The 25,266-nt window shown below is 41.4% G+C and overlaps 1 protein-coding gene across 3 annotated transcripts in view; it reads left to right on the forward strand.

Annotated features, from left to right (window-relative positions):
• The window catches only part of LRRC1 (leucine rich repeat containing 1), a 123,741-nt gene that overhangs the window by 89,103 nt on the left and 9,372 nt on the right, over nt 1–25,266 (forward strand). Inside the window, exons 14-15 of one of the 3 annotated variants that reach the window (XM_060235138.1) lie at nt 20,568–20,774; nt 22,428–22,670. In XM_060235138.1, the coding sequence (XP_060091121.1) occupies nt 20,568–20,774; nt 22,428–22,670 (450 nt within the window). Of the gene's footprint in view, nt 1–3,293; nt 4,187–20,567; nt 20,775–22,427; nt 22,671–25,266 lie in introns of those variants that run through there. The other 2 variants (XM_060235153.1, XM_060235145.1) reach the window with 2 other exon arrangements.

A 25,266-nucleotide genomic window follows, 5' to 3' on the forward strand; every position in this document is an offset into this window, starting at 1 on the left:
CCTGTTAGCAACCGAGCTGTGAGTTGTATAATTATTTCATTATATATTACAATGTAGTAAGAATAACAAGAAGACGACGACATTGGATTTATATCCTGCCCTTCATTCTGAATCTCAGAGTAGCTCACAATCTCCTTTATCTTCCTTCCCTACAACAGACACCTTTTGAGGTGGGTGGGGCTGAGAGAGCTCTCCCCAGAAGCTGCCCTTTCAAGGAGAGCTCTGCAAGACCCAAGGCCATTCTAGCAGCTGCAAGTGGAGGAGTGAGAAATCAAACCCAGTTCTCCCAGATAAGAGTCTACATATTTAACCACTACACCAAAATAAAGCGCACAATTGTATCATCCCGAAACCATGCCCCCCCCCCCCCAAATCTGGTCCGTGGAAAAATTGTCTTCCACAAAACCAGTCCCTAGTACTAAAAAGGTTGAGGACCGCTGCCATAGATGGTTCTTGTTGGTTCGGGATTTGTTTGATTGCTTGAATCAGTGTTTCATTGTGGTTTATGGTTTGTTTGATTGCCCAAGCTGTTTCATGGTTCATTGGTTCGTCCTGTTCACTTGATCTCAAGTGAGCACCAAAGGCATTTAAATGCCTTCAGAGCTCACTTTCCCTTAGGCATGGTCAATTTCAGTGGACTGAAACTGACCAGCTCTTCTTTCTGTTCCTTTCCTTAGCCCGGCCATCTGCAGTGACTGGCTGGGGGAAAGGAAGGGGAGGAAGTTTCACTGACCCGCTCTACTTCCCATTCCTTTCCCCAGCTGGCCCTGCTCTGGCAGGCAGACTTGGGACACTGGACAGCAGGTATCTGGGGAACCCAATTCAGGGAGGGAAAGAAGTTTAAACTGCTTCCCCGAGCACTCCCGACTGAGGGATGCCTAGGGAAGCTGAGGCATGGAGGGGAGGCAGTTTAAACTGCAGTGATAGCATGCCTCGGGTGGGGGGACTTATTAACATGCCCACAATCTCTCCATTGGATCCTGTGGGCCTATAGGGTACAATGGAGAGATCTCTCACCTTCTCTCTTCTCTTCCCCAGCCAGCCTGCCCTAGAAAGGCTGGCTGGGGAAGTGAAGAAAGATAGGGGAGAGATCTCCCTGTGGGATCAGCCAGGGTTCTGCTGGGCTGCATGGTTGAAGATGGACAACCCAGCAGAGCCTGAAAAACAGCTGATCCTGTGGGGAAATGTTTCCCCGTGGGATCAGCTGGGGCTCTGAGGGAAGGCAGTTAAAAATGCCTTCCCTCCCAGGCTCAACTTCCCCAAAGTGCCCCAAGGGAGGGGAGGCAGTTGGCTTTCCCAAGCACCCCACAACTGTGGAACATCCATAGGAGGCAAGATGTGGAGGGGGCAGTTTAAACTGCCTCCCCTTGGGTTCCCCAAGTACCCCATGGCCTAGAAAAGCTGAGGCTTTGGAAGGGTGCAGTTTAAATTTCCTTCCCTCCTGGGGTTGGCTTCCCCAGGTGCTCCGGGAAGTTTAAACTGTCTTCTCTTTGCTTCCCCAGGAGCCCTGTAGCCACAGGGTGCCTGGGGTAGCCAAGGCTTGGAGGGAAGGAACAAACCTAATAAACCTCTGTGGGGAGGCACTTTTGCCCAAACCGGTTTGAAACGAACTATGAATTGGCCCGATTCATGCGCAAATTATGATTCATGGATCAGTTTGTGCCCAGGCAACAAATCTCAACCTTGCTCAAGTAGGAGGAAGCAACCCAATTTAAATAAGATGCTAGCTGATGCATCATTAGGTGATTATTTTTGGTTTGGATACCCAACATCCCACATTTTGCATTAGACATACCATTTCCTAAGCCACTTAAAAATTACCTGCCACTTTCTTCACTTACATAGATATGCAAAATCAATTAAATATTTTTTTAAAAATAACTTGGATCGTATATCTTCTACTTGCACAGCTCTGTCCTTATTGTGGATTAACTCTCTTGGAACAAAGCTTTCCACTGGTGGAATATGTTTGTCTTGTGTAAGTGGAAAGCACCTAGCCAGAGTGATTTGCTCTGCGTTGGTGGACAGTGCTGCACAAGCAGAAAGAAGATACTGAATATATCTAAGCCTGCATACCCTAAAATTGTGTAACTAGTTATAGTTCCTGTGACTCCAAGTGTATGTGCTGCTGTTCTTTTAAACAAAGTTGCTATGGATGCCTTGTTCATTTTAGTTATATACACCTAGGCCTTCTATAAATTCTCATAGCTGCGACTTCAGACATTTGTGAGCTTGTGTTTGCAGTTGTGCACACCACACAGTTTGAAGTGCAGATGCTCAGCTCTGACAGCCACTTTAGCACACATTTGTTACATTTAGACATAATTCCCTACTAATGTCTGTTTTCAGCCATGGGGCTGGATCCTGCTTATATATAAGCAGAAAGGTCTTGCACAAGGGGATCTTCCCTGACTTTTACTTCTCCTGCATATCCACAAAATTAACTGCTTGGATTGGGGGGACCTCATGAACAACATGGAATGGCTGGTTCTGGTGAGAAAAGTGGATTGAGTAAAATCATTCCTCTTGCTCTTGAGTGAACTCGGGAAGTTTCTGGCCATGCCAACTATTTTTAACATATACCAATGCCTGTTAAATTCTGTTTTGTTCATAACACCTGAGTTGGAACAGTGATTTTTATCTAGGGCATATTGGATGACAGTCACTATCCACCCCCAACAGCAGCCCTTGCACTTGATTGCACAAACTGCTCTTGGAACTCCTTCAGTTTCAAATGTAGTTTGCTATTAATGGTTCCAATGCAGGCTGCTGTTCAAGAGAAACTGATCAAGCTGATGATTTCTTGGGAGCATTGTTTTATTCCCCACAGATACAAAGAACAATAATAATCTGTTAAAGGTTGAAGAATACAAAACTCAATAATGATCCAGTGAAACTGCTACAGAAGAGGCATCACTCTATACATAAGGGTTCGGTGCATCTCTTTGTGTAGATTTCCAATATGATATCCAAAGAAGTAGTGTGCCTTTGCCTTGGAGGAATCCAGAACTTTGTTAGGTGTGCCTAAGACACTGCAGGCTGTGTCCCCACCACCACCACAACCAATGCATATTGCTGCTTTGGATCACAGCATCTCTTAACTAGTTTGCCACATCGCCCAAAGAAAACACATTTGTTGAATTTTAGAGTAGGCAGCTATTAAACAGAACACCTTATGTTTAAATTTCCTGGTAGAGCAAAACAACTGGTATTTAGTTGCTAAGTCTGAAAAGCCATTTAAATGAAAAAGGACCAACATAAGCCAAATCACTTACTCCACTGTTTGTTTTTAGAAGACGCTTCTAAGGCGAGCCACTCCACACCCTGGGGAATTAAAGAGCATGAAAAAGACAGTGGAGAATTTACGGAACGATATGAATGCTGCTAAAGGACTGGATTCAAACAAAAATGAGGTCAATAATGCCAATGACAGAGTGACCACTTCTGTGTAAAGGCTCGCCTCTTCCAGGTTTTTACCTCCTGTGCCTTTCCCTTGCTGTCAAGTCGTTCCTGTTGCATCCTGGGATATCATTCAATCAACCCTCATGTTTTTAGCCTGAAATCAGACTCATCTTGTCCTTGTGTCATTTTTCGAAAGCTGTTTCTCACTAGAAGAAAAGTGCCTTATTTCAGTCCAAGCATTTGAACAAAGAGGCCCCAGTGCACTGAGAAAATGTCTCCCATAATTATGTTGTTTGCTTACACAGCTCCGATTCGAGTCCTGATGAATTACTGCCCTTAATTTCCAGTGTTATCAGTCATCTAATAGGTTTTAAGGTGGTTGTTTTCTTTCTTTGAGCAAGGGGAATATACTATTATACAATCATGCATCTCTTATGCACAGGGGAGTTGTCTGTGTCCCCCCACAAACAAAAAAAGTGCTTGGGTATTTATACTGCCCTATATTGAGCTATGGTGGAGAAAAAGTAGTTATGGAGAACTTATCTTTTTAAAAACCTTTCTGGCAGCTCAGATGGTGTAAATTTTATAATTTTGTATAGAAGTTTCATAACAGAATGATGTATTTCATTTTTAAAAAAATTTTAGGCGGTACATTTTGCTATTTTTGTGGAAGAATGTTATGGATATTAATGTCTGTCATGCCTAATTGTGCCTTTGATGCAGCTGAAGTCAGATTAGTGTTACAAAAATGAAATCTACGAACAGAGAAAGCAGTTTAAACAAAGGTGCCTGTTTAGCTTTGCCATTTTTGCAAAAATACAGTGACTTCCCTTAAAAAAAGCAAATTTTGAAGAGTATTCTGGATGCCTTGGTGATGACATTAGATGTTCAAATTGCTACTACCTTTTTTGACATTGTGCGCACACATACTTTTTTTTGTCTATAGCTGCATTGCAGTCATTCAAAAATCGGGTGCCCACTTTTAAGTCAAATGTGCCATTTGTGAATGTTTTAGTAAGTGAAACAACCAGAAGAACAGAAGTTGTAAAAACTTTAATTTTATGTACTACACAGGCATGATATTCTCAAACATACTTTGGAAGGTTTTATATCATATAAAACCTAATAAATGGTTAAAAAAAGAATAATGGCTCAGTAACTTTTACTCTTGTAATTTGATTTTAAAAGTGTATGTATAATTTTCATATATGATAATTGTGTATTTTACTAGTTAGTGCTAAATAGTAACTTCAAATACCCAGGGTTTAAAATTTCTGGGAATATCACCACATTATTTCACTGGATACTAATTCTTCCTAACTGAGAAAACAGCGCATGTTTGTTTGCAGGATAGTTTTCAATGTAACCAGAAGCCCAGCTTGAGAATAGGTAAGAAGTGTGATAGTTCCAAAAAGACTTTAAAGAAATTCCATTTGCTTTGAACTCTGAGATGTTGGCTGTGATGAGAGGAAACTGGCATTTGGCTGCCTGTTTGATCACATAGAGATGGTGAAAAATCTTCAGACATACAGGGCTGCAGGCGACAGGACTGAACTTTACCAAAAAGAAACCAAACAAACCAAAATGACTTCAGTAACATAAACATGCATTTTCCTAACCTAATTCCTTTAGGAGCTTTATGCTTTGCAAAAGGGACTCATCTGGAAACATGCTAGTTAACTTACAACTACAGATTCTGAAGAAGCTAGTGCATGTTCTAAACCTTTAGACATGCAACTGTGTAATTTGCAGTTTTAGTGGAAAAATACATAGAAAAACTGTAACTGATCTACATATCTCTTTCCATTCAATAATAAAATGGGTAGAGCTGCCCAGGAGAACCAAAATCATGGTCAAATGCATATGGTAGTTGTGCATTTTTTTAAAATGGGCCACATATTCTTTAGGAGAAGCAGCTCTGGAACATCTGTCATGCCTTAAGAAGAAAGCCTCTACAACAGTCTTGTTTTGCCACTGCTGATAAAAATGGAAGCCTCTTCTTTTAAGGAATGAAATAAATTTCTTCACTGTTGTCTCATTACGTTTGCAGTGAAATGTATGGCTAAACCACTAAACAGGTCTACACTTTTCAGCTGGGCTGCTAGGATCACTTAAGGCTGATGTACTCGTGTATGTGCATACATGCCTTGATGCATGCATCCTCACACAGTTATTCAGCACTAGCCATTGACAATAAGAAGGGATAGCATTGAAAAGCATTGTGTTCGAGGTGATGTGCACATTGGATCTAGGGCTGCCGTTTCTTGATTCTTCTGTCATCAAGTGTTAAACACGGAGGTGTGAATTAGCCCATCAATGAAAGTATTTATTTATATATTTTGTTTTGATGCTGACTCTATAGTATCCTAACCATAAAGCAGCTAGCTGTCCAAAAGTGCAATCCTATGCAAAGTTATTCCAGTCTATGCCTGTTGAATCTATCTGGCTTAAACTGGAGTAACTCTACACAGCATTCAGCTGCAAATGACTTTGAAATTAATTTTCTGTCACTGTCTTATATCGATATGTATTCTGTGTTACAATTTGTTTATAATTTACATCTTGGTATGGATGCCATATTTAGCTTCTGTGCAATATTTCCTCTAAGCTGCAAAGTCTTGTGAGCAAAAATTCTACTTTGTGAGCGACTGGCATTAAAGTTGTGAGCTACTGCATAAATTATTGTGCTCTGGGGACCATTTTTCCTGAGCCAAGATAAAAAGGTGTGAGTTGAAGGTTAAAAATCTGTGAGCTAGCTCATGCTAACTCAGTTTAGAGGGAACACTGCTTCTCTGTGTCTGAGTGACAAAACTGGCATGTTTCCATGGAAGATAGTACTGGGTTTTGGATAAAATACACCACCTAAGAACTTGCCCATGTTAGATGATATTGGTTAGTACACTGCTGTAAATCAGTGCAGATAGACTGGCTTCGGTTATGGTATGTACAGTGTTTCTGTGAGATCACTGCCAACTGTCTGCCTGATAGCAATTATATGGAACATCTATATAATTCAAGAGCAAGTCATTTTTTTCCCTTTTAAGCAGGACTGTATTAGCATTTAAATTGGTTTATGTGTTAAACACAAAGCAAACGTGCAAGTAGTTTCCTTTTTCATTCGTTTTTGCTTCTCTTTTACAATAGTGTATAACTTTAGAATCCTTCCCATAGAAAGATTAATACACCATTTTCCCTCAGGCCTAACAGCACATGAAATTCATGAGTCATGCAGAATACTACAGTAGAAGAAAAAGCGACCAGAAATCACCTGTGTTTTCCCAGGGAGTTATACTTGTTTGAATGGCTTGTTCCAACTGCTTTGTATTTCCAGGGTTTTATCTCACTTCCTCTGAACTTTCTGCAGTCAACTTTCTGCAGCTATGTCATGCTATGTATTGTGTGTTCTCAAGTGTGCTGGGTGGTGAGGAGAGATTTATACATAGGTTCTTTGATAGTTTCCTTGTGTCATAAAACATACTTGATACAGTTACTCTTATCTGTTGGAAGGAGAAATGTATGTTTAAGGAGGTAAGTACAAAACCAAACTATAGCATGTCAGAGTAAAAAAAGTGAAAATTTTTTTTAACTTCTGGGTATTGATTTGGAAGATAGGACATATGTGTAGTTATTAACTTTGTCTGATATGTCCTATCAACTAATTATGCTTGAACTGAATGTCTCTGGACAAACATGTTGAAAGCTGGCAAACAATACCTTCTGAACTATGCATTATTTCAGCATAGTTAGCCTCTGAGCTACTTCACAGTGGCTGTTTTTAAAACTGTGTTTTAAAATTATTTGTAGCTAAGTTCATAAAGTACCATAGAAATACTTGTGTTATGGAGTAAAATGTGAGCACCTGGAGGCCTTTTATCCTCTAGAATAGCATGTACATTTTAACATCAAAGTCCCTCCCACACACCAGCTTCCATGCTGATTTCCCACTGGAGGCCATTTTATAGATCAAGATTGTATCCCTTTCAAAATAAATATAACCCAGATAGATGTGTCATTACTAGCCCAGTGCTATGGGCTGATACACTGGAGCAACAGTTCCTGTGATCAGATTTTGTAGATGATAATTCCATTCTATATTTCCTCCCACTTAAATGGGGTGTGTGTATTGGAGGTGGCAGCAAACCCAAGGTCCAGCAGGGGCCCATAGTAACACTTGGTCTGTACTGTTGAAAGCACAGTTCTTTGGTACAGAATGCAGCAGACAGATTGACTTCTTCTGTAAGAAGCAGAGGGACCGAATGTTGTAGAAGCTGCATTGCTTGGCTATGTGTTAAAACCCTTTACGATATGGGCCCTAGGATACTTGAAGTATCCCCTTCTCCTATAAGTACCTTGTTGCTTGAAATATAAGTACTACAGAGCTGTTGATGGCTCTGTGTCCAGTCAAGTAGTTTAATGTTAACGAGAAGTTGTTTTGGCAGTGACCTTCAGGTTGTGGAATCAGCTATCTTTTGAAGCCTGCTAGATTAGGAGTTTTATTAATCTTCTAGTTACACAGTTTTTCTGTGCCTAATGTGCACTTTTCGGTTTAGACAAAGGAGCTTATGGTATGATTACTTATAGGCTATAGCTTACTTATCTTCTGGAACTGGTTTTATTGATTGCATTGCTCTTTGTTTCATGATTGTTCCCTGCACTGATTGATTTGCTAAATAGGGCCACAAAGAGTCTGTTTAGTTCATTTAGAGCTAGAGAGTATTTTACTGAAACCTAATGTGGAAACAAGAACAGCACTGTTTTCATATAACAGGACTCAGTGGTCCACTCCTGAGGGTAACAAGAAGCTATGTCTTGTGTCACCATGTGAAGACATGTACTTATGTTCTAGCTGCTTCAAATATGATGTCTATTTTTGCACATTGCTAGTATGTGGTGTTGCATATTTACCTGTAAATAACTAGTGAATGGCTTCCATTGAGAATATTGTTAAGGCTTATATCAGTTCATTCCTGGATGTGGTGGGTTTTCCATCTGGAAGTTAACACTTGATGAAGCAGTCAGAAGTGATTGAACATGTATGTATAAGTTCTTGGAAACATGGGCATAATACTGTTGTATTATACCAGTTGTTTGTTTGACTGTCCTCTAAAATTAGTCATTGATACAGTGCTCTAAGGCAGTGGTCTTCAACTTTTTTCAAACCCAGAACCCACTGAGCTACAAGCATGTGATAGCAAGGTCATGTGACAAGAAATTGCAGTATTATGTCACTGAGCTACAAGCATGTGATAGCAAGGTCATGTGACAAGAAATTGCAGTATTATGTCATCATTAGTGCTGAGGCCAGGACCCTGGGCGGTAGACCAAGAGAGATAGTAAACAGAGGCTGAATACCAGGAGATGGACCAATATCAGTTGGAAGCCACAGGTCAAAGTCATTGAGGAATCATCACCACTGAGTGACCTCATCTATCCAACCTTGTACTCCTCTCAGTTGTGCACAGACAGAAGTGGGAGAAATGATGGCATCTGCACAGTAACAGCAGGTCCTTCCCCAAAAATAGACAAAATATTTCAACTCTAAAAGGTTTTGTGATCCTGAAGATAAAACTGACTTGAGGGTACTCTGGATCCATGGGATAAACAGTTCTGCTCTAAGGAAAGTCTGTTAATCAGTATTGTTAAGGAATACACATTATGATCAAACTGGAATGGGTTTAGCCTGGATTTTTGTACCCATCTAATTATTGTTAGGAACAAAGATTTTGAATGTTACTAGTTATTTATTTATTTCCGTAGATTTATAGGCCTCCGTTTCCCATGGTGGGCTCAGGGCGGCTTCCAACATAATAAAACAAAACAGTTTAAGAACAATTAAAACAGTTTAAAATTAAGACAATTAAGCCACAGCTCCCATTAGTTGAGGCGGCATGAATAGTGTGGACATCAGTTAGGCATACTTGTCCCAACCTAAATGTTCAAAAATCTCTTTAAATCTCTTTTAAGCAATCAGTGCAGGGGGGGGGGCACCATAGGCCAGGTGGAACAGCTCCATCTTACAGGCCCTCCGGAATGGTAACAAATCCAGGAGGCCCGAACCTCCACAGGGAGCTGATTCCACCATGTCGGGGCCAGGGCCAAAAAGCCCTGGCCCTGGTTGAGGCAAGCCAGACGTCCCTTGGGCCAGGGATGGTTAGAAGATGTTGGCTGGCCGGCCGTAATGACCTCCAGGGCTCATATGGGGAGAGACAGTCCCACAGGTATGCCGGTCCCAGGCCACGTAAGGCTTTAAGTGTCAGCACTAAAACCTTGAAGCGGATCTGGTACTCAATTGGTAGCCAGTGCAAACTGCGCAGCATCGGCCAACTGCTCGCCCATACAGGCGATTCAGACAACAATTGTGCTGCCGCATTCTGCACCAGCTGGAGCTTCCGGATCAGCCTCAAGGGCAAGCCTGCATAGAGCGAGCTGCAGTAGTCTAGCCTGGAAGTGACTACTGTAGCTAAGTCCCGAGGTATGTGTGTAGTTCAGATGCCAAGGTTATTATTCTCATAACAAAGTTGTTTGTAAGGGAAAACAAAAGTTTTAAATGATTTTAAAGTTTGAAATGTTTCTTTTGAGATGTATTTATAACTTGCATCTTTCGATCTTCATATCAGATCCCCCAGAAGATTTGTCACTAATTCTGAACTAAAGTAATTGAAGGCATTTATGTGATTTTGGCTACACCCAGACTATTCATGTATAAAATCCACAAGGGGATTTCCATCTTCAATTCCGTTCTCTGTCTCCCAGGTGGATCTCCTGAAAGAGCCTATTGGGTAATATGAGATTTGTGCATCCTGCAGTTGGTTGGTTGTTTTACCCCAAGGCTGTGTATATTTGTACATACGTTCTCACTGAAGGACAGCTTTGTGTTGGAATTGCTGCAAGAAAACGAGGTTTTCTACTTCAATTCTAGCATGTATTCTCTGCCCAAGATTCCATTGTCCTATGGGCACTGTAGGCTAAAAACCTCATGAAGACTTAGTCATTGTTGCGTGGGCATCTCTTACTCATAGGACTTTGTGATCAAACTTCCTTTTTCCAAGAGGAAGGAACCTTAAGTAGCAGCAGAGGAGCACCAGACACTGCAACAAAAGGTAAGTTCTGTTTCTTTTATTCTTAAAGAAATAATCTCTTTCTTTCTGTTCCCATTTCAAAAAACGATGAGTAGAAAAGGACAAGGAAAAAAGGCTTGGTCTCTATAGGATGTACTTTCCAATGCTTAAGAGCTCAAGCAGAGAGGAGAGGAAATGGGTACGTTTAACTGAGGCCCAAAGTTCTAAGAGGCAAATAGGATACATTTGTTATGCCAGCTTTCTTTTATTAATACACTGAATGTATTGGGATGGGTTTGAAATTTGTACCAGGTGGTGATTAGTTTCTGTGATTATTTTCCTGTGCCTTTTTCTTGTCTCCCGCTTCCCATTGAGGGGGCAGTGGCGTGAGAACAAAGATTGGGCTGGTAGGAGTTCAACAAAATGTTATTAATACCTTCTCCAGCCCCGCTTCCTTCCTTCTAAAGCATTGGTTAATTAGCTGAAGCAGAATGCAGCTAGTACAGATTTTGTTTTTGTATTTTAAATAGGGAGTTAATGTGTAAGTAATATTTACCCAATGAACCATGGATTGCAGAGTTCAATGTACCTGTGTATAACAGACATTATACTGGAATTTAATGTGCATGACAGGACATAGATTTGCTTTTATAAAGAACTGTTTCCATTAGGGTGGGAAATGGTACTCTGCGCTCATGTGTTTTCATGGGGCAAGGCTTTTATGGGTGTTTGTCTTCTTTTTCAGAATTGCCATGCACTTAAGCTTTTTGTCTTGCAGGAAGAGAAGGCATCCCCAGAAATGAAGATTGCAGGGTTGGAGAAAGGCTGCAGCTACAGAGGAACATGATGAGACAGTGGTAATTGGTAGGTAACAAAATTTCATAACTTTTTCTCCTGTTCCTTTGCCTTTTACATATGATTTAGGTGTAAAATACAAATACTGTCTCTTAGCCTAGGTAGTAACAGACCGATATAGTTTATATAAAGGTGAGTAGCAGAAGTGGCAAGTCACTGTGCCTTGGTTTGTATTCTTTCTGCTTACACTGTGTGACTTTTTTCTCCCTTAGAAGTTGATGCAGAGTAAAATATTCTTCCAGACTGTGTTTGCTAAAAGGTCTGGGATAACAGGCAAAATCATATTGCACCACAGAAACGTTTGCTGATGCTTTGGCAGTGACTGTGTGGGATTTGGGATGATGCTTCTTGGTCTCATTCTCAGTGGGGTGGTAAGCCTGTGGCTGGGCTTCACTTCTTCATATTGCTGGTAGAGCTCACTTAATTTTGACTTTTGTCTATGCATTAAAAAAAATCCTAGCACACAGAAAGCAAGCATGTGTCAATCCTTTCCAGCCTAGTATAAATCCTGACTTGCTAGTTTTACCTTGGCTAACAGATGAAGTCGTATTTGCTATAAGTTTCAGGATACTAGGTGAGCTGTTTTCTACTAATATTTCAGAAAGCTGGTACAATGTAATGGCCAAGAGTGAACCAGGGAATTCTGGGTTCAAATTTTGCTTCAGCTTCTCTTCATGGGTAGATTAGGCTGCTGTCTAGCAGCCTGAATACCCTCATAAGGATAATGTACCTTGCAGGATTATTTGTCAGGATTACTGAGATAATCTGTATGAAGCATTTAGATCATTGTAAACTATGATACAAATATTAGCTCTGGACAAAGAAGTGGTAAATAAGGCACCAGTGGAAGTAATTATTTTTTGGGAATGGATAATGTTTCCTCTGCACTATATCAATGTAACCACAAAGTCTGGTAAATGTTAGCAGTTTGTACAAAATTTGCAGCAATTGTTGCCTTTGGTCTAGATTTTTTTTAAGAGTGAGTTCAGTTTCTCTGAAACCATTATAGCATCTGAGATGCATTCTGGACTATTCCGTTCTTATTAAAATGCTTCTTGGGACAAGGCTAAATACAGAAGTGGGGTCCAGGAAAGAGTAATTGATCTTGAAGATTTATATATTCCAACATTCAACCCTACCCAAACTTAACAATCATCCTATTCAATCTGTAACAGCCCACCCCCCCATCCCGATGCAGCTATCCATATCCTTTCCCAGGTCTCCCTGGTTTTACTCTGTTTTGGTTATGGCATTTTAAAAAGTCTGAATGCCCTCAGGCAATTCTTCAGCACTTTCTTTTGAATGCACATAGTTATCTGTAAATTGTAAATAGAACTTTCCAGCAACATAGTTAGCCTCCTGTGCTAAGTAACTTTATGCTCTGAAATGTGGGGACCATTTACCCGAGGCTTTGGTTACATTAATGGTTTTTCATTTGTTTTCTCTGCAGATTGAGATCCTGAAAAGTTTGCTGACCCAAGTTGGCTTGGCTGTTGTTTTAAAACATGTTAATCTTTAACAGCAGATGTAACGACAGTAGCAGTATTAAAATCTTAATTTTGTTAATAGCTAATAAAACTGTTCTTGTAAATAAAAGTGTATCTGTGTGGATGATGGGAATGGGAGTGGCAAACAGTAGTCTTGTCTTTTGAAGCTCCCAGGTTTCATTTATCTAACAAAGCCCCAGAAGCAAATGACATTTTGTCTCTCTCATCCACAGCCCTGCTTTTTTTCAGCCTTCAGAGGCTGGCCAAAGAAAAACCAGGAAAACAGTCCCCTGTATGATTCATCCAGAACTCATCCTGATGAGCACTTACCTGCGATATGCAGTCTCCTCAATTGTGTACTTTTTACAGTCTCTTCACAAAATTAGATCCATTCTCCAGGTTTCAGCCTGGCAACTATGTCTCTCTCTAACAAAGATGGGATTCCCTAGCCAAATAGGCAGTCATTTCTTAATCCAATTAAAGTTGGTTTTCCAGGGCACAGAGTGAAGTATAACACCAACAGTTGAACAGGAGAAGTAGGCAAGATACCATACCACAGTTCACAGCTTAATTATACTGACAAGGACAATGTAGTAATATTTGTTTTTAGAATTGGCCAGATCAAAACCTGATGCTTCAGCAAGAGAAATGATGCAACATCATTGTGTAGCCTGCAGGTTCTGGGGGACCCAGGACCTCCTGTTGGTCAAGCAGATGGGTGAGCCTGCTGTGGCCCTTTGTATATGGGGAAGATTTTGCCACTGGTGCATGCCCTGGTAACATCTAGATTAGGCTACTGCAATATGCTTCTACATGAGGAGTGCAGAAGCTACAACCTGCTGTGGCCAGAATGCTGACTAGAGTCAGTCATAGGGACCCTGTCACTTCCATCATTTCATCTACAGTGGTTTCCATTTTGCTTTTGGGCCCAATTCAAGGTGCTGGTAATGACTTAAAGCCTTATATAGATTGGGGCTAGCATATTTTAAGGAACCTACCCAATCATTTCAGTTATCTTCAGGTCCCTGCTCTGGGCCCCCTTGTCATCTGAGACAGATAGAAACCTGAGAAAAAGCCTTCTCAATCATTGCACCAAAACTTTGGAATTCCTTAGAAGATTTGCCTGTTCTTTGCTATCACTGTTTTCTGCCAGCAGATGAAAACCTGTATATCATTTTGCCTTCCATATTGACTCTCCTTCCTGTTTAATTTACTATTTTACATATGTGTATGGTTTTAAAAACTGACCTGGATGGCCCAGGCAAGCCCAATCTAATCAGATCACAAGACACTACGCAGAGTTTTGTTTAGTACTTGGGGAGGAGACCACCAAGGAAGTTCAGGGTCACTATGTAGAGACTTATAAGAACATAAGAGAAGCCATGTTGGATCAGGCCAATTTCCCATCCAGTCCAACACTCTGTGAAATGCAACAGCAACTGTGAAAGGCAGGCAACAGCAAATCACCTTGGAATGTTTCTTGCCTTGAAGACTGTAGGGGGGTCACCTGAAGTTGGCTGCAACTTGACAGTAATTGACACATGCACATTGTTTTAAGCTGATTTTAATTGCCACCTTGAGGGCCCTGATTGGGCAGAAAGACAGAATACAAGTGTGTGAAATCAAAACAAAAATAAATTTCCAAAGCCTTGTTTTAACTAAAGTCGTAAATTGGTATCTGGGCTGAACCACTGTAGGCTGCAATGAAATTTTAGAGGCTTGGCTTTATTTTTACTGAAGTACAAGGTAGGATCTATACTGTGGAATTGTACTCATTCACCTCCTACATATTCCTGTCTGCACAGGCAAATCCAGAGGGTGAATTATTAGCAGTAGCTCAGTGTGTAGACCCAGTCCACTAAATGGAGTATGGTTGCCAACCTCTAGGTGGAGCCCAAAGATCTCCAAAGGTTACAGTTGTCCTCCACATAACAAGGATGATTTTTTTCTGGAGAAAATGGTAGTTTCAGAGGGCAAATTCTTTGGCAACACATGCCCACTGAACTCCTTCCCCAAACCCTGCTCTTCCTAGGTACTGTCCATCCTCATGAATGAAAGGACAAAAGACTTTGCGGACAATCAAATTTACACTGCCACACAAGAAGTGCTGGATAAAAAATACCCAAAGCTAGCCATGAATATACATCTTGCACCTGTAACTCTAGCTACATGGGACCCCTCATTTCTTGTGTGTTCTGAGATCAACAAAGTACATGAGAGTAAACCAAAGAAGGTACAGGACATGACACTTTCAGTAATAATATCCTAATGGTGAAATCATCCAACTTTTCAGAAGTCCAAGCTCATTCGTTTTTATTTTTAGCATCTGGGTAAGTTATGTGGAATTTTTCGCTGCTATTGAGAGTGGGTTTCTGGATGTTCAGTTCTTACTGGTTTTTATTTTGTAATCTGCTGTGTTTCTTCTCTGTGTGGGAAAGCAGAATATCCTTCTGGTAAGAGAAACTTTTCTTCCACAAATCCCACAAATGCAAAATGACTCATTGGGACTGCCCCTTTGTGTCTTGCATTATATAACCAAATTAGCCGTTCCTTTGTTTTTTGCCTTTCTTTCCAAAGTGACAGAACTCATCGCTTCATTTTGTTTACTGTGTGTAAATCATCATGCTGAGTTGAGGCAGCTCCAAATGTGACACCATTCCTATATAGGAACTGGATAGGGGGAAATAAGAGCATCTGTGCTTGTGTTTGCGGGCTGCATGTACCACAGGGAGCATTTTTAGGCATGCCATGTCATGACATTTGGTTTTCCCCTTCTTCCACAGAAAAGATTCAAAATTGAGGATCCAGGACTGTTTCTTATCAGCATTTACCATTCTTAAGAATGAGAAATATTTTGTGAAGTTAACTAGAATGCATTTGGCTGATGGTAGTGATTTGCCTTGAACTTTTGCTGTTGCTTGCATCTCCTTGTTGTTTGGGACTATCATCCTTCACTGCTAGGTGGGATCTCCAGCTCCAGCCACAAGACTTTGCTTCCAGCTTGATGAGGTTCTGGAGCCGAGATCTCAAGTAGTACCATGTGCCTTGGGCTCTGAATATTCTGATCCATGTTAAGATGGTATTATCAAGTTACTGTAGTTCTAGTCTTCATTCTCCCCACAAAACAGAGTGCAATACAGAGAGATGACTATTAGCTAAGTGGTAGCTTCCTACAATTCTGTGTAACCATTTTTATAAGGTAAAATGTACAGCCAGCCAAATGGTAATTTGTATTTGCCTGTGGCTCCTCTTCTGGGATACAAGAACAGCACAATGCAGGTCAATGTCTTCCCTCTCCAAGTGACTGGACTCTCTCTCTTCTTGCGTGGAAGATGATGGAGACTGGTGAGTTAAGAGACTCTGATTATCCATTATGTATGGAAACAGGCTTACAGCTTAACCTCAGTGATTTTTTCCCCATGCAAGCCTGGATTCTTAGCCTAGGTTTACTCCTCATAGTATCTTGGTTAGTAGAAAACTAACTGGTTAAGGAGTGTGCCTGCAATCACACCTTATAATCTGTGTGGAACCACCATTCTATCAGCATGCTCAGCAGGAGGAGAGGGAAAATGGAAATGTGCAAGGCCAAGAAGAAGCCATGTTTGTGAACATTTTCATTTAACCACAATTAAGTTGGATGCAGGGCTGATCGGAGGGAGAGAGGTGGGAGGGCCATTTGGCCTGTCCCTCAAGCTCAAAGGGGGACTCAGACACTTGTGTATGCGTGTGCATGCATTTGATTCATTTCATGGCTTATTTTTCTGTAGATCTCTATTGGATTAAATTGAGACACTGAATTTGCTCTCTTTTGGGGGAGGTGTCTTATATTCAGTGCTTGTGTAGCAAAAAGACAGAATTGGTCTGGGCCTTTCGACCTCCGAGAGGGCCTGGCTGGCTGCTGAATAAAGTGAAGAGGGAAGAGGCTTATAGGTGCATGAGCCAGATGTACGCTTTTGTTGAGCCACAGCAGAACTGGATATCTGAATGTACCCTAAGACTTGGATATGAGACAAGGATGAGTTCCTGACCTCCCCAAGAAATATAGATGTGTCCCCACCCCACCACCTGAATGAGCTCTGTTTCTTGAGTTGCAATCTCCTGCCCATCAAGAAACCATCTGGTCATATAATCCTTTTCACTTCTCTGGCCCAAAACCAATAAGGTTGCCAACTCCGTCTTGGGAAACTCCTGAATGTTTGGGGACAATGCCCTTGAGAGGGGAGAGAGAACAGAGAGGGAGATGATGCTCTAGTCCACCCTCTGAAGCTCCTCCATGTAAACTGATCTCAGTACATTGGAGATGAGTTGTAATTTTTGGAGAACTGGCTGTACCTGATACTGATAACCTACTCTCCAATATATTGTGTGTAGGGGAGAAGCCATAGAAAATCCCTTGATTTAACACTAGGGAATGGGGTTTTTTTCCTGGCTGCCTGAGGCCTAGCAGGGTTGCTTGCTGTTCAGAAGTGAGAGTTCATGCATTATTCACCTTTGAGCCACAAGAACATGGTGGTCCTATTAAATAGATATTCTATGTGACTTAAGCAATGCATTATACTTTTAAGTCAGGAAGGGTTTAGCCACTATGGTGACAGTGGCGTTCATTTTCCTGATGATGCAGGGCCAACAACCTACCATTTTCTAATTAAGATTGTTTGATAGAAGTGGACAACATTATGCCACTTTTCCCTGGCAGCAGGTATTCAGTGGATTACCTCTATGATTCAAATGACAAGTAAGGGAAAATAATCTCTATTGTACTTGAACAACTGCTAAAACAATGTGCAACAAAAACCACTAGATGGTACTATTGCAGACAAAGTGTAAGCTTTATCAGTATTATGGCAGAAAGTGAAGATGTTGAAGATCTGACACAAAGTTTTACTGACAGTAAGTGGGACAATCTCATGATATCTATGTCTTATTTTCCTCCTGTCACTAGCTTCCTGATTTCAATATCATATCTTATAGAAACTAAAACTCCAGAAATATTGTAGTTACCAGATGCCTATAATTTATTAATTATATAGCCCATGGGAAGATAAGGAAATTAAAAAAAAATTAAATTTCAATTAATAACATTTTTAAAAATCCAGTGGGATTTGCTTGGATTCTCAATCTAGTGGGAATTAGAAGAATAAAATTATTACTGATGTCCTGAAAATAAGCTTTCAATACCTAAGTTAATGGAATTCTGTAAATGCAGGCAACCACTAGAAAGTCTGTAGATACTCTCGCTGCCTGGACATGGTTCACAAAAATATTAAGAGAGTGCTCTTTATCTTAATAGATGGGCATTTTAACCTGCTCTTCTTCCAAGGAACTCAGAGGTTTCTCTCCCTCCTCACAACAATCCTATGAGGCAGACTAGCCTGTGGAAGAAGGATTTGGGCAGGCCTATACTATCCTAGTGACACACTTACCCTACTATGCATACTAGGTCTTTAGAGCTCTATAGGATAAAAAAGCCGCTGTACGGGATTTTTCTTCCTTTAGCCTGTGTTTCAGAGTATTGTTCAACCTACTGTGGTAATTTACAGGTCCAGTTAAGTTTGTTGTTATTGGGGAAAAAACCCTGTTTTGATCCAGATCTCTGAAGTGAATGAAGTTGAACTGCATTGCTAAGCTTTTGTACAAGCAAGACTACATCGGCAAAGTCAAGGAATGTACAGCTTCTTCTCAGAGCTTGAAGAGTTAAGTCTATGGCTGGGAAGCTATAGACTGTAAGATTTAATCTAAACTACTGCAACTAGCGTTTCTCTCAAGTTGAATGATGAAGTTGAAATAAAGAGGTGGCATCCAGAATTTGAACTTGTGGATCTTCTAACAAAAATCTGTAATCTTTCATTGAAATCTGCCTCCATTCCTGAGGACTGGAAGGTAGCAAATGTCACCCCCATCTTTAAAAAAGGTTCCAGAGGAGATCCGGGAAACTACAGGCCAGTCAGTCTGACTTCAATACCGGGAAAGTTGGTAGAAACCATTATCAAGGACAGAATGAGTAGGCACATTGATGAACACGGGTTATTGAGGAAGACTCAGCATGGGTTCTGCAAGGGAAGATCTTGCCTCACTAACCTGTTGCATTTCTTTGAGGGGGTGAACAAACATGTGGACAAAGGAGACCCGATAGATGTTGTTTACCTTGACTTCCAGAAAGCTTTTGATAAAGTTCCTCATCAAAGGCTCCTTAGAAAGCTTGAGAATCATGGAGTAAAAGGACAGGTCCTCTTGTGGATCAAAAACTGGCTGAGTAATAGGAAGCAGAGAGTGAGTATAAATGGGCAGTCTTCGCAGTGGAGGACGGTAAGCAGTGGGGTGCCGCAGGGCTCGGTACTGGGTCCCATGCTTTTTAACTTGTTCATAAATGATTTAGAGTTCGGAGTGAGCAGTGAAGTGGCCAAGTTTGCGGATGACACTAAATTGTTCAGGGTGGTGAGAACCAGAGAGGATTGTGAGGAACTCCAACGGGATCTGTTGAGGCTGGGTGAGTGGGCGTCAACGTGGCAGATGCGGTTCAATGTGGCCAAGTGCAAAGTAATGCACATTGGGGCTAAGAATCCCAGCTACAAATACAAGTTGATGGGGTGTGAACTGGCAGAGACTGATCAAGAGAGAGATCTTGGGGTCATGATAGATAACTCACTGAAAGTGTCAAGACAGTGTGCGTTTGCAATAAAAAAGGCCAATGCCATGCTGGGAATTATTAGGAAGGGAATTGAAAACAAATCAGCCAGTATCATAATGCCCCTGTATAAATCGATGGTGCGGTCTCATTTGGAGTACTGTGTGCAGTTCTGGTCGCCGCACCTCAAAAAGGATATTATAGCTTTAGAGAAGGTGCAGAGAAGGGCAACTAGAATGATTAAAGGGCTGGAGCACTTTCCCTATGAAGAAAGGTTGAAACGCTTGGGACTCTTTAGCTTGGAGAAACGTCGACTGCGGGGTGACATGATAGAGGTTTACAAGATAATGCATGGAATGGAGAAAGTAGAGAAAGAAGTACTTTTCTCCCTTTCTCACAATACAAGAACTCGTGGGCATTCGATGAAATTGCTGAGCAGACAGGTTAAGACGGATAAAAGGAAGTACTTCTTCACCCAAAGGGTGATTAACATGTGGAATTCACTGCCACAGGAGGTGGTGGCGGCCACAAGTATAGCCACCTTCAAGAGGGGTTTAGATAAAAATATGGAGCACAGGTCCATCAGTGGCTATTAGCCACAGTGTATGGAGCACAGGTCCACCAGTGGCTATTAGCCACAGTGTATGTGTGTATATAACATTTTTTGCCACTGTGTGACACAGAGTGTTGGACTTGATGGGCCGTTGGCCTGATCCAACATGGCTTCTCTTATGTTCTTATGTTCTTAATGCATTTGACGCATATGACACTTTTCAGAGTGAAGGCAGAGGGAAAATGGTCAGGAGGGGGGGTAGTCTGGAGAGTGGTATTTGTGTCCCACAAAGTGTAAATTGCCAGTAGTTGCTGATCAAAATGCATCCATCTTCTTTCTCCTATGATTCTTCCAGTACAGCGCATGGGCAACGTTTTTGCCATCACCCATTCACTGATGACTCCTGCTGACTGCTTGACTTGTTCGCATAGTGGTGGTTTAACACTATGGTTGGCTGGACCATTGGAAACTCTTGAGTGGGAAGTCAATCACTCTAGCAGATGCTCACTTTCTTGGCAATTTGACTCTTGCATATTCAGGCGCTGAATAAAACCTGTTAAGTTCTTGTGCTTTAACCTTCCTTGCAGGAATCTATGAAGTGGCTTCCCAAGTCTCCTAAGCTGCACGGCAGTCATAACTGGAGCTCCCAAGGAACTCGCTGGGCCTCTCTGAAGGGCAAGGAAAGCACCCATGGCTGCAGTCTCTACAAATTCAGTTCAACCAATGAAAAATGGAAAGAAGGAAGAATCAGTCCTGAGCAAGAAGCTGAGGAACTGGAGGATCCTGATGAAGATGTAGGTTGTAATCCTGTTCTGTAGACTCTGCACCCTTCTATATTTATATACTGGCTCAGGAAGACCCATTTTATGTGTGTCTGGTACCATTTGTTGCAAATAGATCCCACATTAAATCTCAGGCAGCATTTCCTAACATGTGCAGCCTGACCCAAAAGTGAATTGTGAAGCCTGTGAAAATGGGCCCCCTGCTTTATTGATTATGTGTGTTTTGTGGTTTAAAGTGGGTCACCATAGCAAGTAAACTTGGACCTGTAGGTCACCACACCTAACATGTTGAGAATTACTGGTCTAGAGCATATGATGTAATTCCCTTAACAATGTAGGGCTGGGTTTGTCAGTAACTGAATGAGAGGTTGCCCTAATGGTATATGCATATACTGTCTTAAGCTCATGGAAGAAAGGTAGGATATAAATGTAATAAAAGAGCAGTATATATTGATTCTAGTTTAACCAGTTCATGCTGATTAGTATTATGGAAAGCTCCCGTGACTAATTCAGAGGTGTCAAGCATGCGACCCAGGGGCCGAATCAGGCCCCCGGAGTACTCCTATCAGACCCCAAGCAACTGCCTCTCGTCTGTTTCCCTTTCCCCACTCTCTTGCTGCCATATGTATCTCAGCTTGCTTTGCAAGGCTTGCTTAATCGCACAAGAGCTACAGAGCAAAACCTTGATTTTTCTCCATTAGGTTGAGGCTCCTCCCCCTCCTGGTCCCCTGGGGAGGGAGGGAAAGAGCCAGAGATTCCTTTGCCCAGTTCCCTGGATCCCATGGGAGAAAATACAAGAAAGCACCTTTAAGACCAACGTGCTAATATTTTAAGCATGTTTTATTTTAAGTTTTTTAAAAAAACCCTTTAGTTGTGTTTGTGTGCTTTAAAAAGTTTATATCTGCTAGCTAATCTTAAATAAGGTCTTGTTTAGATCAGATCCAGCTCTCATAACAAATGAGCTTGACACCCCTGGTCTAATTGTTTTCTGGAAGTAATATTTTGCACTCTGGTTTGCTATTGTCACCCCTAGTGTCTGTTCCTAAGAATTTATCAATAAGAACAAGGCATTTTCTTTCCCATATATAGAAAATAGCATTCCCCCCCCCCAAGTTCGCAAGATAGTTCTACAGCTGTAGATGTTTGACTAGTGAAACAGAAGCTCGTGTTTTCAGAATATACACATTCATTTTGAAGCGTGCCAGCAATCTTTAAGTGTTTTTCCAAAAAACCTGACTCTTTCCAAGTATGGAAAGGATTAATGAAAAATAGTGTAATTTACCAAAGAAAAATTATGGTTCTTCCAAGTTTTCTAGTGGCTATAACTAGATAACTGATATTCTGATAAAGTGGCCCTTCTCATGCTTAGTTTCTCAAGATCCATGAAATTTATGGGCATGAATGTGTTTACACGGAGTAAAATAAGGATTGAAGCCTCAACCAGCCTTTCACCCCATTTTCCCCTCTCAGGTAACATGTATAGCAATGCCATTCCTTTTTTGGATGTGACCCAACTGCTTTGCTTATGCAACATTGCATCCATGTTTCCGGCTTAATTCAGCACAACCAGAACCTTTTTACTTTGTTTGAAGTGCCTTGCTTCCATTTCAGGGATATTAATATTGTCTTTTAACAATGGTTCTTTCTCTTAAAAAACAAAAACAGGAGCCTGTATCCAAATTCTCTGGGAGTCTCTTTGATACTCACGATACCATCCGAGATCAAAGAAATGCTAGAGTTCCTTTTCAGGACAGACAGAAGGGAGCAACAAAGGTGAAACCTTTTCCAGTGCTCAGCAATAAGCACCCGGTTCCAGCGGTAGCCCCCAAAGAAGGCAACAGAAGGTTTTCAAAGGAAACCAAAGATCAAGTCCCAAGAACTGCAGGTGCAAGTGAGCCACCCTTGAAGGTAATTCATCAACAGTGACACACTTTCATCTTAATTCAGCACTCTGGAACTGAATATTAAGTGATGGCTCAGACCAAGCCTCCTTTCCCCCAAAGTAGATGGGGGTATAGGGCAAGCAATGGTCTATAATAACTTCAGTTTTATGTATGCAGGGTCTTTGTTAGGCAACTCTGTCAAATAATAGTGGGGCTAAATACTTGAGGGTGCAGAGCAAGTCTAGCTAACTTTCTGGAAAAGGTTTGGTTCTCTTTCTGTTTCTAGGGTTGTTAGCTTTTGAACTGGCCTCTGTACCTGTGCTTTTAACAATAGTGTGATCTTCAGGAACAGTGGGTCAGTCTTTTCATAGCATGGAGATGAATGATGTCATATGCGTCTCACCTCAGCTTAATCTTTGCTTTTGAAGGCTCAGACATAGGCCTCAGCAGGGTTTTTTTCCTGGTAAGATGGCCACCCTACCCAGCTTCCATTCCTGTGTCTAAGACGTAGAATTGCATTTTGAATTCGTAGGAGTTAGAAGTCTGTCTTCTGAAGATCATTGAACTTTATAGTGGTATTTTGTTTGCCCTCTCATTGAAGCCAAAGGTAAAACATGGGAATGTAATTAGAAAACTAAATAGTGCAAACAGTCAGGGATTATTCACATGCTACAAAGTCCACATGGCTGCCTCAGAGACTTTGGATCAGACATACACCTGGAGTTCCATGTTGGGAACTTTGTTTCCAGGCAAGTGGGGACCTGATTCAACCCAGCACTTGGACACTCAGGGAAAGAGGGCTTAAACCACCTTGAATTGTTTTCCCAAGCTGAAATGGCTCCTAGGGAGCTGCTGCTTGTTCCATTTGGTAAACTTAACTTGTACTGATACCTACATGTAAGTTTCTCTAGTGGGGCATTTGTATCTCCCTACAGCCGTTTCAGATCAGGAAACTTGTACAATGAGAAGACTGAAGCCTACTCTCTCTTTACACTTAGGAACTGAGTTCCCAGAGCAGAACTCCGGGTACATACCTGACTTTCAGTGTGGCTGCTGTATGGACTTCGTAATGTATAAATAGGCCCTCATGAATCAGAAAGATATCTTTTTAGGAATGTTTCCTCTGGTGGGTTTTTTTTTTTTTTTGGTATGGTCTTTTGCTTGGACAGAGTTGTCTCTAAGCTTACTGTAGAAACCAGTGTCCTTATGGTGATTGTGCAATTTCCAGGAATCCTTTCACGCCAACCTCAACAATAATATTGGTCTAACACCTTGATTTCACACAGGTCATTTTCGCACTCACCTCCAGCCGGCACGACCCCCCTCTTCACCGCGCAGGATCTGCGCGGATTTCGCACTAAATGCCGCGGAGCAGCCTTTTGTGCCGGAAACTCCCGTCGCAAAAGCCGCTCAAACGTAAATCGCCAAAAAGCAGTTTGGCATTTGCGCGGCTTTTGCGACGGGAGTTTCCGGCGCAAAAGGCTGCTCCGCGGCATTTAGTGCGAAATCCACGCAGATCCTGCGCGGTGAAGAGGGGGGTCGCGCCGGCTGGAGGTGAGTGCGAAAACGACCACAGAGTGTGGGGCATTTGAATCAGGGTCTCCCAGACCAGAACTCCATCCTTCTACTATGTGAAGATGGTGGTGGTTCTTCCAGGGTTTTTTTATTTTTTTTTTAATTTACTTACAGTATGAGACAGTTTACTTTGAAGGAGGATGGCCTCAGTATTTCAGGATGACAGGCCTAGATGGAACATGTTGGTGGCACATTGTGGTCATGGTATACAAGTTACATCAGCTTATTTGAGTGAGAATGAGTTCAGGAAAAAACATGCCATGCATGGATTACTTTTCACAGAAAGTGCAACTCGCAAAGCCATACCATAATTGGTTACATTTGTTGAGTATATGAAACAGACATATTATAAACCATTAAAGGTAATTGTAGAAAACCATGCAAGAAATCATTGCCTTAAGCATAAAGCTAAAACAACAATTAAGTGCATCTTGGCTTGGCAAAGTAATGTATTAAAAAAAATTAAGACCTGCTTTATTTCATTATGAAATGGTATTCTTTTACATGAGTGGTGAATGCTTAGATTATGTTTCTGCCCAAGGCACACAGGAGTGGGAGGGGAGAAAGATTTTCAGTATTGAGAGAAGATTCTCTAAGATTTGAAGCTCTGCTCTTGGAAATATTCAAAGATTAACAAGCCAGAGAAAAACAGTTTGTATATGAAAAACATGTGTCATGGCAATATGCTGTAACTGATAATGAACATATGAAAGCTACCCTGCACAAAGTCATCCCATTGTTCCATCTAGCTCAGCAGTGACCATTTTGACTTGTAGCTGCTCCCCAAGTTTTTAGAAAAAGAAATGTCATTCCTAAAAACTGCTCTGTGATATATTTAACTGGAGATGCTAAGGATTGAACCTGGGACATTGTACATGTAAAACATGGGATCTACCACTGAGTTATGGGCCTTCCTCAGAATTAGACCATGTTATTAAAATCAGTCAAGCATTCGCCCTTTGGCTTTACTAACAGGGATTGGTGCCACTGACTTGCATACTTATCTAAGCACACTTAATAGTTCCACAGTACGTAGAACCAGTAAA

Source organism: Heteronotia binoei, chromosome 1 (genome assembly GCF_032191835.1).
Source record: "Heteronotia binoei isolate CCM8104 ecotype False Entrance Well chromosome 1, APGP_CSIRO_Hbin_v1, whole genome shotgun sequence".
In the NCBI taxonomy this organism is placed as follows: Eukaryota; Metazoa; Chordata; class Lepidosauria; order Squamata; family Gekkonidae; genus Heteronotia; species Heteronotia binoei.